This window comes from Caretta caretta, chromosome 1, assembly GCF_965140235.1.
Source record: "Caretta caretta isolate rCarCar2 chromosome 1, rCarCar1.hap1, whole genome shotgun sequence".
NCBI classification, from domain to species: domain Eukaryota; kingdom Metazoa; phylum Chordata; order Testudines; family Cheloniidae; genus Caretta; species Caretta caretta.
Window position 1 is genome coordinate 223,272,514 of NC_134206.1, and position 15,576 is coordinate 223,288,089.

Below are 15,576 nucleotides of genomic sequence, written 5' to 3' on the forward strand. Positions count from 1 at the left end.
TGGATGCTACAAGCTTATATGAATTCTTCAATTTAACAAAGAAATTGATATGTACCTTGTTATCCTAAGGAGAGTATCTGACACACTTCAAACCAAACACACTGCTTCAGGTAGAATAAAGAAACAGATTTATTAACTATAAAGATAGATTTTAAGTGATTATAAGTCAAAGCATAACAAGTCAGATTTGGTCAAATGAAATAAAAGCAAAATGCATTCTAAACTGATCTTAATACTTTCAGTGTCCTTACAAACTTAGATGGTTCTCACCACAGGCTGGCTGGTTGCTATTCAGCCAGGCTCTCCCCTTTGATCAGCACTTCAGTCGCTTAGTGTGATGTCTGTAGATGTAGGTGGAAGAGAGAGAGAGAGGATGGCAAATGTCTCTCCCTTTTATCATGTCCTTTCTTCCCTCTTGGATTTGCCCCACCCTTCAGAGTCAGTTACCTCATCGCAGTTCCAAACTGACCAAAGGAAGGAGGGTGACTTCCTCAAGAGTCTAACAGATTCTTTTGTTGCCTGTGACAGGTGTCGGTCGGTCCTCCGAGCCCCTAGGGGCGATGGAGAGCTATGGTCTCCGTGGCCAGCCTCTGTCACACCTTCCGGGCGTTGGGGAATTAGCGGGAAGGTGTGCTGGCCGGAGTCAGTAGCGCGCCCCTCAGGCAGGGGAGCGCTGGCAAGAGTCAGTAGCGCGCCCCTCAGGCAGGGGAGCTCCGGGGTAGGGGAACGCAGGCCCACCCAACTCCACTGCATTCCAGCCCAGGGCCCTGACAGTGGCGGGAGCCGAAGGTCCCGCCACTGGGTCAGCGGGGCAGTCCGCGCCCACTGACCAAACACACCCACCCCACGGTGTAGTTCGGCCCCTGGGCTACTTCCTACCCGGTCTCTCTCAGGCGGGTCGCTCCGGTCCCTCCATCTCCTCCGGGTATTCCGCTGCGGGCAGCTCCGGTTCCTCCGGGTAGTCCGCTGCGGGCCACTCCCACTCCCCCTCGGTATTGGACTCATGCTGGCCCGGGCTGCAGTCAGGCCCCTCCAGGTCCTCTGGGTATTCAGCGGCCGGCAGCCCTGGTTGCCACAGGCCTTCCCCCCGGTCAGGCTCCTCCTTGCCCAGGGCTTCGCCTGGGTCAGCAGCAGGATCACGAGGGAGCAGCCTATGTCTGTCTCCCTCCCTGGTGCTCTCCTCACTGGGCAGAGGGCCCCGCCCTTTGTACTTCCTGTCCCACCCTTCCCCTTCCGGGGATTGGCGGAAGCTTGGCCTGGCCCAGCCCACTCAGGCCCAGAGGGTGGCTCTTTACCCTCTGGTTTGGAGGGAAGCCACCTTGGCTCCCTACATTGACCCCTAGGCCAGCGCCCTTTGTTCCTGTGAGGCTGGGCTGGGTTTGTCCCATACCTGCCCTGATGGGGTCTGCCTCTCTGCTCTTGAAGAGTTTTTGCCTGGCTTGCCTTAAGCCATGAGGATACATTTTCATCCTCATAACTATATACATGAACTAGGTAACTCAAGGGGGTGGAAGACCACGAGTGTCGAGGAAGCCCCCCCGCTCTAGGCCACCAGGTAACTCAGGAGGGTGGAAGACCATGAGTGTCGAGGAAGCCCTCCTGCTCTGGGCCCAGGCTAGCCTGAACACTTCTCCCTCCTGAAAGCTGCTGTGTTATACCTTCTGTTTGCATTGTTTTGTTGCATAGTTTGTTTTGTTTTCCTTGGTAATTTTTTGTAAGTGTTACAAATAAAATTTTTTCTGTTTCAAAAAAAAAAAACTATATACATGAAATTATAACCTATAATATTACTGTAACAATTACTATAACATCACTATACAAACCATGCTCAGTGCATCATGAGCCTTCTGAAGACACCCAACATGACAAACTTTGCATTGGATACCACACAATCATTTTATAAAGATGAACATGGGGTGTAGGGTGTTCCCCCGAGGTACAGAGCGTCACAGCATCTAATGGCAATCAAAAGCCTCGGAGGGAGTATAGTCGGGATACATGGACACCTTCAATGCTGTAATCACAGTAATCAAGTTGTTTAAAATAATCTCCCACTTTTATTTCACTATGTTCCACTCTCCTGCTACCCAAGCTGATTGTCAACACAACACCCAGCTATGTCCCCTTCAAAACAAACACCACACTTGGAGAGATATGTTTGTAGAATATTATAATTTAGAGACGCTCCCTCATAATGGACAGTATTATGGACAAAGGAATTTGGAGAAGTGCTCTGGGGGCGTTGAGGGTGGGGTTTGGGAGCTTTGCAGAGCTGTGTGCGGCAGTTCACCACAGTAGCTGTCCAGTGTGTTTTATTAAAGTTTTGTTCCTTTCTCAGTCACTGGTTTGCTATTTAATGATCGTTACATGGTGTCACGATCGTTACATGATGTCAAAAGTGCTGAATGAGAAGGAAACTGTGGTCATTTTGAAGTTAACTCCTATGTTTGCAACTGAAAGAAGAGACAAAGGGAGAAACCAGAGAAGACTTTAGAAACAGAGCTGCAAGCCTATGTGGATTTGATTGTTAAGTCAATTCCCACAGCTAACAGGAAACTGCAACAGATAAGAGAGGAAAGGGAGCAAAATGAATCATTGGCAATCCTTAAAGAAGTGATCATTAAAGGGTGGCCTGAAGAAATAAGCAGTTGCTGTCCAAGTATAAGAGAGTATTTGAACTGCAAACATGAGCTTACTGTGATAGATGGGGTGATTTTCAAGGGCAGTAAGGTGGTAATTACAATGAGCCTCCGTAAAGAAATGCTACAGAAGATCCACAAGGGTCATTTAGAAATTGAGAAGTGCAAACAATGAGCATGAGAGGTGCTGCACTGGCCATGGATCAATCATGACATTACTCATGTGGTCGGAAACTGCTTTTCATGCTTGAAATACAAGCCATGCCAACAGGCAGAGTGACTGAGACCTCATCCAGTTCCACAAACGATTTATGAGAAGGTAGGCATGGATTTATTTACTTGGCAACCAAAGGATTATTTAAGAGTCACAAATTATTATTTTCTGCATCCAGACATTGGCACAATGCACAATACTAATAGTAAGTCAGTGATAGTCGGCCTGAAGGGAATCTTCTCCAGACATGGAATTCCAGATGAAGTCTTTAGCGATAATGGACTGCAACTTTCCAGGGCAGATTTTAGGAAATTTGCCATAGATTGGGGTTTTCATCACAAAACATCAAATCCAAATTGCCCCCAAACAGATGGATTTGTGGAAAGATTTATACAGACAGTAAAGAACCTTATGAAAAAGACTTTTGACAGTGGGGATGATTTGTATAAAGTGTTACTGGTTTACCAAAGTACACCCCTGGAGAATGGCTTTTCTCAGCTCTGATGTTAATAGGAAAAAGGATCAGATCTAATTTACCAATTACTGAGAATTTACTGAAATCTCAAGACAATGAAACCATACAGAAGATGAAAGAAAATCAGAAGTGGAAGCAGAAATATTTTAACAAAAGGGCCTGTGATCTCCCATCTCTTAACCCAGGTGATGGAGTGTGCCTAAGGAATCACACCTCTAATACTTGAGACCAAAGAGGTACCATTAAAGAACAGCTGCATCCAAGGTCTTATGTAGACCAGACAGACCAGGAAGACACATTTCAACATAACCAAAGAGATCTACGAGTAATCTCAGAAAGTTCCAACACATTGATAATAGATGTGGACTCTGGCATTTCCCATCTGACTGATCCTTTATCATCAATGCACAAAGGAGAAACTGTCAAGGAACAAGAGAACAACTCAGACTGTAATGAAAGGTTGATACTGAGAAGACCAAAGCAGGAGATTAAATGTCCTGAAAGACCATAGAGACTCGCTAACCTGCCCGGCGAATGGGTATTTGAAGAAACTGACTGGTAAAGACTCAATCAAGAGTGATATGCTGGTAACCTCTCCTCACTAGGTAGATGACACATTGGGTTTATGGAAATGTACTACATAGGTTGAGAATTTAATGCATGTGTTATTAGATAGTTGTTAGCTATATATATATATATATATATATGGGTTAATTCGTTTCTCTTTAAGAGGGAAGATGTAGAGATATGTTTGTAGATTATAATTTAGAGATACTCCCTTATAAGGGACAGTATTATGGACAAAGGAATTTGGAGATGTTCCCTGGATGCAGGGTGTTGGGTACACAACATGGCTGCGTGCAGTTCACCACATTAGCTCTCCAGTTTGTTTTATTAAAATTGTATTCCTTTCTCATTCACTGGTTTGTTATTTAATGAACCCCAAGATTGTTACAACCACAATGATCCCTAAATGTTTGATCCCCCAGGACCCACATTGCTCTCCTTCTGGCTCTACACACCCGATCCCCTAATCTCGACAATGACCACTCCTTCTAGCACATAGTGCTTAGCATCCAGCTCCCTCACATTCTGGTTTATACCTCCCATCCCTCTCTCATCAATTCTAGGTGTTCCACTGTCCTCCTGGGGAAGGATTTTGCCAACAAAATGATCTCCAAAGGATCAATCACCTTAGCACATGCTCCCTCTCCTAATCACTGCTGCCCCACTTCCCTCATATGATATAGTTTTTAATCTGTTTGTTTTGGGCAGTGCCCCATATTGCCCATGTGCCCCCAGAAAGTGCAGCTCTCATTGATTTCTGTCCGATCTCTCATGCATTATTAATGTATCTTCTACAGGAATCAGTGGGCATGCTCAGTCTGGGGTAGGGTTTCACTCCCCCGTGGGTTCTCTGGTGTTGAGTGAGCGATGAATTCTGGCTGAAGCTTTTCCCACACGTAGCACATGTATAGGGTTTCTCTCCTGTGTGGATTCACTGATGTCGAGTAAGATCTGATTTCCGACTAAAACTCTTCTCACAGTCAGAACATCTATAGGGTCTCTCTCCCATTTGCAATCTCTGATGTTTAATAAGGTCTGCACACAGGTTCAGTCTCTCTCTCTTGTGTATTATCAGGGGAGAATTCTCCTCCTTATTTTCACTCAAGAAGATCGCATCATCTGCTGGAATAAAAATATATATGATTTCTTTGGGGGAGAACAATTTCAAACGCCAGAACTAAGAACAGCAAAGGATTTATCCCAAATCTAAAAACTATTTATGAGACTGATAATCAGGAACCAAATCTTTAGAGAAAGGGTGGGGCCAATTCTGAAGCAGAGTAATGAAGACTAAGGCTCATATCCCTAATGGTATTTAGATGCCTAACACCCATTGGACTAAAGGACTAAGCACAGGGCTAGCATCCAGGAATGACTAAATTCTAGTCACAACTCTGACCAATTCACTAAATGAATGCCCTTTGGAAATGTGAAACACTATAATGGTCACCAAACATTAATAACTGATGGCTATCTTGGAATTCCAGCATTATACTTTACTCATGGATAGTTTCACAGTTGGTTCAACAACTTACTCTTTACCTGTCTGGGTAGCTTTCAGAACCTCTCTTTGTTTGGTGCCCTGGAGATCTGGGACACACGGTTCTTCCCCTCATTCCATCTGGGAGATCACATCAGGTTTGGGAACCAGAAATCCTATTCATGAGACAGAAAACAGTTGATGTCACCATTTGTTAAATAGTTGGGCAGTATTTATTAAACAATGAAAACAATCATTCACCCAGAGAGATCAGAGTCTCAAATGTCTCCCACATGACGTCCCTGTAGAGTTCTCTCTGCCTTTCATCCAAAAGTGCCCATTCTTCCTGGGTGAAGTACACAGCCACTTCCTCGAATGTCATCTGTATCTGAAACAGGAAGATTTCCCTACTCAGCTGACAACCCTAATGGTCAGAAACTAGCTGGGTGGCAGAGGACAGAGCAGCAGCATTAGGGTAGTGTGAAAAGCATCCTGAGTGTAAAAGGCAGGATACAAGGGGAAGGCATATATCTGCATATATCCCCCCTGAAAGCTTTGTGGGTTTGTTTTATGCAATGAAGGAGAGTGAGAAGCGGCAAAGAAAAGAGAAGAGAGAAAGACTGCAAAAGATGGAGAGAGTCAGGTAGGTTTGTGGGCTTGTTTTGTTTAAAGACGAGGGAAGGAGGAAAAAATTGGAGAAAGGGAGAGTATTAAATTGCAAAGTGTAGCTCACGAAAGCTCATGTTCAAATAAATTGGTTAGTCTCTAAGGTGCCACAAGTACTCCTTTTCTTTTTGCAAATACAGACTAGCACGGTTGTTACTCTGAAACCCATAAATTAAATTCCTCCCATTGTTAAGAATTAGCTCCGTTATGTGTGCTTTTAAATGTCAAGTGGATGGTAAGAAGATGTCCCCTTTTTGTCAGCCCAGAGCCTCAGTACTCACCATTTTCTGGTGCTGGAAGAGTTGTAATTTCTGACCGAAGCTTTTCCCACACTTAGTGCATTTATAGGGTTTCTCCTCCATGTGGACCGTCTGGTGATGAATAAGGTCTGAGCTCCAGGAGAAGCTTTTCTTACATTCAGGGCACTTATAGGGTCTCTGACCTATGTGGATCCTCTGATGTTTAATAAGCGTTGACCTGCAGCTAAAACTTTTCCAACACTCAGTACATGCATAAAGTTTCTCGTCCGTGTGGATTCTCTGATGTACAATCAGGTCTGAGTTCTGATATAATCTCTTCCCACATTCAGCACATTTATGCTGTTTGTTCCCTGTGTGGATTCTCTCATGCTAAATGAGTGTTGAGCTCCGACTGAAGCTTTTCCCACATGCTACACATCTGAAGGGTTTCTCTCTGGTGTGGATTCTCTGATGCTGTGCAAGCTTTGAGTGTTTATTGAAGATTTTCCCACATTCGGTGCATCTGTAGGGCCTCTCTCCCCTGTGGATTTTCTGATGATGAATGAGTGTGGAGCTCAGAGTGAAGCCTTTTCCACATTCCAGACATTTATAGGGTTTCTCTCCCATGTGGATTCCCTGGTGCTGACTAAGTTTGGAGTTCTGAAGAAAGCTTTTCCCACACCCAGTACATTTATAAGGTTTTTCTCCCATGTGGAGTTTCTGGTGTGTAGCAAGATTTGATCTCAGACAGAAGCTTTTCGCACATCCTATACATGTATTCGGACTCTCTCTCTGGGCAATGATGCTCTTGTGTGTCCCCAAACCACTTTCACAGTGAACTGATTTACCCTGGTTCTTCCCTACAGAATTTCCCTCTTTCCTTTCCGATCTGCCCTGACTCTCAGAGATTTTTTCCACAGTCAGTATTCTGGGCAATATCCCCTGCTGGTCTCCCGGCTAATGTCCAGTGTGGTTCTGTCTTTTCAGGACCTTCCTGCTGAGGAGTGACCTCTTCAGTGATGATCCTATCATCTGCTAGAATAAAAATAAAATGAACCATCATTATTTATAAGACTGAAAACCAAGATTTCAATCTTCTGCATCCCTTCCACACAGGGTATCAGTTCTGCTTCAAGATCCCCTCCGAGCACTCAGATAAAAGATGGATAAAAGGACCACTGATAGATGACAGTGCTTTACAATACTGGTTAACTTGAGATGAGACAGACCTGGGAGACCATTGGGGATTAGTTGGAACTCCATGCATCAATGTCATCTAAGTCTAAGATAGCTACTGTACTAGTGTGATGCAAGACTGCATTTTAAAGGCTCTTTGACTGGACTTTTTGGCTAGCTGTCACTGTTGGAATTCCCCTCAGCAACCAGTCTCCTGGCTAGTGTCCTCTGGTTCTGATTCATATTGTTCTGACTGCCATGTGGGAGCATTGAGTATATGCACCTGTTTCTCAAGGAAACATATCCTTTTGATCTAAGTTATGGGAAGGGAGACCACATACAGTACTACAATGAGGGAGACCTTAGAGATGCATATAAATAATGAACAAAAAAATAAACTCTCACCAGTGCAGGTGCCTCTAAAGATCTCTCTTTTCTTGAAATCTTGGTGAGTCAGGGCATCTGACTTTTCCCCTTGTTCCACCTGGGAGATCACATCAGGCTTGGAAATCTGAAATCCTACTCATGAGGAAACAAAACGAGGGATAGCAAACATTGTTAAATACCTGTAGAGTACTCGCTACAAGTAATCACCTGTTATTTTAAAACTCTCTCCTGTATGTGCCGGAGTGCCTGTTAGCTGAACAGACGGAGTACGTTTACAGAGCTCTTGTGGGAAAGCAAAACTTTTACGGTGGGAGATTCAGAGATATGCACACATATGGGGACTTGATGACGCAGCACAAGTATTAAGCTACTGGTACTTGATAATTTCCATACTTGCAGATAAGTCAGAGACCCTTCTGAGATCGAAGCCAGAGCCAAGGAAGGGGAATAAATTATTTTGTATTACTACAAGCATGTACATGTAAATGCAAGCATTCTCCTTTCATAGAATGCTCTTAGCCTTGAAGGAATGGCACCTCCACTGTATTTCTAAATTTAGTATTTAATTGAAGGGACACTGTCTCTATCACACAGGCATCTGGGAATGATATACATTAATTCCTTGGAAACACAAGGAACCCAGAAAAGAACCCTGAGCAGAAGCCAGACTGGGCACTAAACAGACACAAAACGTGCTATTACCTAGCAAGAGCTTGGTGTCACAAACCTCCTGCATGATATCCCTCCAGACACGTCTCTTTTCTTCATCCCAAAGAGTTCCCTCGTCTTTGATGTAGAATTTCTCTGCCACCTGAAAGTACAACCATTCCCTGGTCACTGCCTACAGCTCCAGCAATAATTCCACCTCTGGACAGAGAGGGAAGGAGCTGTCAATGTCAGGGCAGCATGAATAGCTTTTACCAGCACAGGCGGCTCTAGGGATAAGGGCGGAGCTGGTGCAACATACCTGCACAAAGTCTGTGTGTTTATGCAGGTTGATGTGGGCCAGGGTGTGGAAGCTAACAGGAGACAGAGAGGGACAAAATGTCTTTTGTGATAAACAAATCGATCCCCAGACAAGGCAGCTGGAGCTCTGTGGAACATAACAACATTAGAAATATAATAATAATAATCATGAAAAAGTCAAACTGAAGCAACTGAGGAATCCAAGAGAAAAAAAGGAGGGAAATGACAGCAAAAAATAATAAATATGGAGCCAACAATGCACAGTCTGAAGAACAGTTCCAGAGTTAAAGTAGCTACCTTTTAAATGTGTGGTGCGATGGATTTCCTGGAGGGGAAATGGCTCTATACCGTCAGGAAAAGTATGATTGCCTGCCAACTGAAGATGCCACAGTAGGATCCCTATAAGCCATGTTGTGTGGAACACAGATAAGCAGCGGGATGAGGCTCAAGGATGAGGTCACAAATATAGCTAAAACTACCATTAAAAGCTTATAGTCAATTCACCATCTTAGACATAGCAAGTGTAAAGAACACAAAGCAGCCATGGTTGCTCAAAACAGTGAGCACAGATGCTGCTGTGGTTCGAACAAGCTGCAAATGACATGGAAGCCCTGCTAAGGGTGAAGCACAATAACTCAGCCTTTTGGTCATGAAGCAAGATGCTACTGCTGCAATGGTCATCACAGGACAAATAAAGGCGTACCGTCAAGACTGGTGTAACTCCAGTGAACTGTCACATTATGTCCAACTGGGAGTTTCTGTGGAAAGGGCATGCTCAAAAGCAACAAAACAATTCTTAACCTGACTCACTACTTCTGAATAAATCCCTTCAGTAAGTGGTGACAGGAAGGACAAGTGAGGCACCATGTCGAAAAGACCCTCTACCCAGAATCGAGACTTCCGCTCTCCCAGAAATAAGGATGAGGTAGCTCCAGTTCATCCAACCAGTGACAGCATCCGATAATTCCTCCAGAAGAGAGACCAAACTTGCAGGATCCACAGGGCAATGACTCTCATAAGCTATGTAGCTTAGTGGTGATACTCTTTCACCTGGCTAAAAATTTTGGTACATTTTTAAATATATAGCAACAGGGGAGACTGGATTGCTCAAAGAAGGACACTGTATTACAGATCTGTCCATGAGGATGTAATTTTCCACCCCCACTAACTGACTACTAACATTTAGGTATGACTAGATCCTCTGGAGGGCAACTTCTCTTATGGCTTGATCCAGAGCCCACTGAAGTCAAAGGAAAGCCTCCAACTGATTTCAGCAGGCACTGGATTAGACCTTTAGTCAGTAAAGCAACGACCCATGGTTAGTCATATAAAAAGACACCAAGAAGTGCAGCATGACCAAATTGATCCTGTCCTATAATTAACAGCGTGATCCTGATCAGCATGGCCTCAGCACTGAAGGAAGCCCAGCACCCAGACTGGAACCTGCTGTGATGTCACTGGTGTTCAAGTGCACATAGGATAAATAGCTACCAGCTTCTCCATTTATCTCCTTCTCCAAAGATGGGAGGGTAGAGACTGGGCAATATTTGACGTTAAGCACTTCAGCATCAAGCAATGTTTTTTTAAGGAAGGGTTGAGCCTCTGCAGACTTACAGCTATTCCGCACCCTCCCCTTACAAAGTGTGGTGTTGATGATGCCAGTGAATAAACGTCGGGGTGCAATGGAGCGGATTCTGGCAATACGTGATGTTTGGAAGAGGGTAGCTGCGGCCTGAGATGTGGTGAGGAGATATGGGTGGATGTGGTAGGAGGCAGTGTTTGTGAATGGTGTTTGGGGTAGAGTGCGTGATAGAGGGTGCTGTGGAGGAAGCATGTAGTAGACAAAGATGAGCGGTGGGAAGGGTGTGTCCACTCCTGGTTCTACCATCACTGCAGAGGAAATAGCACCTTCACGGCATTTCCCAAACTTCCATTGGGTAGCACTAGCTAGTTCTTGGGGAATGTTTGGGCTTGGTCTACATGTACACATTTTATTGGGATAGCTATGTAGGTCAGGGTGTGTGAGTTTTTACCAACATAGTGAGACCGATGCAACCTCTTGGGTGGACAGTTATACCAGTATAATGGTGCCATATACTGGTATAGTATTCCCCTTCCCAAACAGGAATAAAGGATACCAATATGAACACGTTTATATCAATACAAGTGCATCCGCACTAGGGGATTGGACTGCTTTAGCCGCACCCGTACAGTCAGAGCTGTACAATTTCCTCCTGTAGTCAAGTTCTTACTCACCAACCCCCTTCCTGAAATCCTGGTAGAGAGGGTCAGCTGTCACCAGGCTGTGCTGAGGATTCACACACCCATGTGCGGTGCCTGAACTAGCTGGATTGCTTCTTATTTCCAGCCCGGTGCAGCTCAGACTACAGTCCCCTTCCTGCCCTTCCCAGGCCCTGCTGCCAGCAATTCCAGGACTCTCTGCTGTTTTCTGTCCCGTGCCCCTCCCCTGCAGCAGCCCGCAGCTCTCTCCGCTCTCCCTTTATCCCAGACCCCCAACTCACGGCTCAGCCGGCAGCAGGGACGGGGTTGTTAATTTGATCCATGCCATGTGCCGGGGCACAGAGAGCAGGGGCTGAGATGGATCCAGGGTCCAGGTGCCGTGAGCGATCTCAGTGCAGAGGGACACACCAGGTTTCCAAGGGATGGCTGGGGCAGGATGTTCCATGTGCATCACGTTACTTCCCGGTCCTCTCTGGGAAAGGGAGGCATGACTTGCTCTCTGGTTTTAATCCTTAACTCCCCAGATTCAGAGAAATAAGTAACTCTTTCCTAAAACGCTCTCAGTTCTCTCCATCCCCTTAGCTGGCTCAGAAACAGCAATTCCCATTTATGCCAGGTCAGATCGGATCATCTAGCCCAGCAACCCCACCCTGATAGTGAAGAGAAAGTGCAAAGAAACCCTGTAATGGACAGGTTTCAGGGTAGCAGCCGTGTTAGTCTGTATTCACAAAAAGAAAAGGAGGACTTGTGGCACCTTAGAGACTAACAAATGTATTTGAGCATAAGCTTTCGTGAGCTACAATAAATTTGTTAGTCTCTAAGGTGCCACAAGTACTCCTTTTCTTTTTGTAATGGACAGGTAAGGAATAACCTGCCCCTGTGCTATATCACTAACCCCCAAAGTTACAAAATTGAGTTAGGTCGCCAAAAATCATGAGATGATTAAAAAATATAATTTAAAAATGCATTATGGTGGTGTTGTTTTTAATTTGCCTCTGGGTTTTGAGGCTTTGGGGTACAGTCAGCTCACCTTTTCAAACTGTTCTGGACAACCACCGTGGGTAGACACTTATTTTTTTCAATGAAAGCTGAGATTCTCATATATTCAGACAACTCCAACAGCTGGGACCCTAAAACAAACACTAATTATTTACAAAACTCAGAATTAAATTGGGAGAGATAGGGGGTGGGGGAAGTTTCTTCCGAGGCACTAGCAGTAATGGGTTGGTCTATATCCTCTAGCATCAGGGATTATCCTCCCTCCTAATATTTATTCTATCTAATGTAATTGTGGATGTTCTCATTGTCCATATAAATGTCTCATCCTTTTAAAAATCTTGCTGAAGTCTTGGCCTCAATAATATCTTGTGGCAGTGAGTCTCACAGGCCAATCATACATTGTGCGAAATGTATGGATTCCCTTTAGTCAGCTTTAAAGTTTGTTTTCGGTTTTCTTTCATGTCCATGTGTTCTCCTGAGAAAGTGTAAACAGGAGAGCCTGACTGCCCCTCTTCAGTCTAGTGACCTCGGTCCTATTCCTGTCACTGTTAATGAAGAAAGAGCCTTCTCTGCAGCTCACGCCATCTGAAGCATAGAGGTATGAAGACTTTAGATACACATAATCCCTTTCTATTCCTTGTACTTCCGGGAAAGTATGTCTCTGATTCTGATTATAGGGGCTCAGATCCATGTTCGGAAGGCCCCAACCCAATATCTCCGCCTGGGAGAGGAGGGGGCATAACCAGTACCCTCCAATAGGAGCGAGTGCTAATTTTCATACCAAGTAGTATATTGAAATATTCATTCTGACATTATTTTGGGGAAAATTCATCATTGGAATGAATCAAGTCATTGCTATTTCATCTCTGGTGTTTCCCTATGTTTGAAAATATTTTTGGTAAGAGAGAGCTGAGTCACCTGGCACTTAGTAAATATCGTCCAGATTTGGGCAGTCATTCCAGGAAGTGCAATTTGTGTAACTGAAACTCCGTTAGTATTTGTTTAATAGTTTCTTGTTTCTGCAGGAGATCCTCATTTAGCTAGCTTGAATGAAAAGTATTACTGTTTTAAGGTGTTTTGTTTATGTATGTGTGTTTAAAAATAGCACACGGTATAATGCAGTCTCTGCTACTTATGGTTGGCAGCTGACTAGGTAGGAATCCAACCAATGCGTGGGGCTCTGGGCTCTGTGCATTTTCAAGTTATCTGGAGAGGAATGTTGAAGCTGAGGAGCAGAGAAAAGAGCCAAAGGAAAAAGAGAGGCACCAATCTTCGATGAGGTGCGTTGAGGGAGTCCAAATGATATCAGGGGCTGTTGGGGCAAATCATTCATTGGAGTGGGTTCTCAGTATGCACGGAGAGAGCCATAGTAATTCTCTGTGTTTCTAGATTAGTTGTGGGTGGTGGGGGTCTCTGTGCATGTGTACAGGGGCAGATTAGTTTGTTGGGCAGTGGTTTGGGGGGGGGGCGGGCAGGGCTGGATTGAGGAATAGATACCGTTGGCCTGAGCATAGGACAAGAGCTCCTGGGAAGGATATGATTACATCAGTATCTCACTTTTCACATTTTTATGCAAGTTTCTAGTGCTTGTGGTTGTGAAGAAACACTCAAAGACATGACTCCAGTGTAACTGATGTGGGGGCATCTGTCTGAGTCCGCAGAGAGCTGGGAACAATGGGGTGAATTTTCCAAGTCATCTCAATCGCATGTTGATTTCTTTGCCCTCAGAGCCCTGCCAATGTCATCCCAGCAGAGGACCCTGTGTGTGGCAGGAGAAGAAGAGCACATTGGGGCTAGCCATCCAAGCAAATGGCCATGGGGATGGATTTCTGATAAGTACTAGGGAGCCTTGTGCTGCTGCTCCTGCCTCTCTGTGGGGTGGGTGCCAGAGACCACACCTGATGCCATTCATGCTGCTCCTGAAAGGGTTGGGGAGATGGGTTTGTTGCCATCCCTTGAGGGGGGGGGGAAGTGGCTCCACGCCACTGCGTTGCTGGGTGGAGAAGTGGGCCTCCTTTCACTGTTATTCCATGTGGGGAGTGGGGCCAGAGCGTGAGGTTCATGTGTGAGTGTGGGTTTGTGTGTGCACGTGTGTCAGACGGCAGGCCACAGATTAATTCACTGATAGTTAGGAACAAAAGTGCTTGGTCATGGAGTGGGGGCTTCCCGCTCCTCTTCTTTAGTTTGGGTCTCAGTATTGTGAAGAGTTCATGGCAGCTCCTCTCTCAGTGGGTTGAGAGCACCTGCCCCATCAGCTGCCCCTCTATAGCCTTGTCTCAGACTAGAGATTTGTGCAGTTTCAGCCATTGGTGGCCAATCATTAGTGTAGCTGAGACAGGCACGGTTTGCACCTGAGGAGGCTATGCCTCTTTGAAACTCAAAGTAAGCTCCCCCAGTGCAAATGACAACTTTGCCTGTCAGCACTCGTGCTTGTACTGATACAGCTACAACAATGGCTGCAACCCAGTGAATCACCAGTCTGGACTGGGCCTAAAAACATTTATGCAAATTGAAAATGCCCTGTCCCCTTTTTTTTTTTGCCTGAAGATGCTGGCAGGTATGGAGACCCCTGGTGCAAACCCTTCCCTTACCATTCCTCATTGTTGGCATCTCAGTTGAATCTAGGGGCTCAGGTCTGTTTCTCAGAGAGAACCCTATCCTCACCCATCCCCTGAGAGGGGGCATGGCCTAGCCAGAGTCTTCCCATGGGAGCAGGGACTAATTTGCATGGCAAATAGGGCCACAAAATATGCATTCTGACATTATTTCTGAAGTAATTCTTTATAAGATCTAATCTTATTGAAGCAGGTTGCTGCTTCAGCTGTCCTTTGAGACCCTAGATTTGAAAAACCAGTACACAGCTGCATCTGCTGGTGCTTACAGTGGCTCTCCCTCATCTCCAGGAGCTGCCCCCGGAGATGGCAGTAGTTCTCCTGCTCGACTCTGCTGGCCTCCTGGAGCCATTCAGGGAAGAGGAAAATAAACTAGTTTGTACTGCTTAGAAGCACTGTACAGCCAGCCCTGAAGTTCCCATGCTACCCCCGCTTGTGCTTCCCCCAGGATTGGCTGGGCAGTAACAAGGGATTCTTGTATTATGAAAACAGCAGAGCCTGGTAATTCTTCTCTAGTACCATCCCCCTCTCTGTCTCTTTGCACATTCTCATCCTCATTGGTTTGAGAGCCTTCCTTTCTGCATCTTCTGTCATACTTCAGTATCATAAATTCTCCTGTATCTTTGAAAAATGGTTCTTTATGTTCTCTGTAGCAAAGCCTATGAATCCTTCCCTCCCCCATTAACACACTTAGGAGTGAATGGTTCTATTTATTTCAGCTCCCTGTGCCTCAGATTTCCCATCTGTAAAGTGCGTTGAGACCTACTTATGAAAAGCGATTAGGTGATAGAGTTATTCAACATACAATATTTTTATACCATTGACTGCTGCATTTCATTCCCCCCCCCCCACCCCAGGCTTTCAGCTGTCCTATAATGAATCCCCTCTTTCATCCCATTTTAAAGCAACCTTTGC

The 15,576-nt window shown here is 45.2% G+C and overlaps 1 protein-coding gene across 2 annotated transcripts; it reads right to left on the reverse strand.

Moving 5' to 3' along the window:
* Positions 1-1,763: 1,763 nt before the first annotated feature.
* LOC125623918 (zinc finger protein 620-like) lies at positions 1,764-15,499 on the reverse strand. Of its 2 annotated transcripts, none has more exons than XM_075120996.1 (8): positions 12,081-15,499; positions 8,811-8,862; positions 8,546-8,654; positions 7,862-7,975; positions 6,323-7,312; positions 5,637-5,763; positions 5,438-5,551; positions 1,764-5,017 (listed from the first exon to the last, which is right to left on the reverse strand). In XM_075120996.1, the coding sequence occupies exons 1-5, from the start codon at positions 12,149-12,151 to the stop codon at positions 7,182-7,184; spliced, it is 477 nt and encodes a 158-aa protein (XP_074977097.1). In that variant the 5' UTR covers positions 12,152-15,499; the 3' UTR covers positions 1,764-5,017; positions 5,438-5,551; positions 5,637-5,763; positions 6,323-7,181. The 2 variants fall into 2 exon arrangements, with proteins under 2 accessions (XP_074977097.1, XP_074977096.1); XM_075120995.1 differs by having other exon boundaries at positions 6,323-7,315.
* Positions 15,500-15,576: the final 77 nt, after the last annotated feature.

Coding starts and splice junctions, on each gene's coding strand:
- LOC125623918 (XM_075120995.1), bottom strand. CDS start 12,151: ATGAGAATCTCAGCTTTCATTGAAAAAAATAAGTGTCTACCCACGGTG. Junction 7,976..8,545: donor TGACACCAAGCTCTTGCTAG/GTAATAGCACGT, acceptor CCTCATGAGTAG/GATTTCAGATTTCCAAGCCT. Junction 7,316..7,861: donor CTTTAGAGGCACCTGCACTG/GTGAGAGTTTAT, acceptor TTTTTATTCTAG/CAGATGATAGGATCATCACT.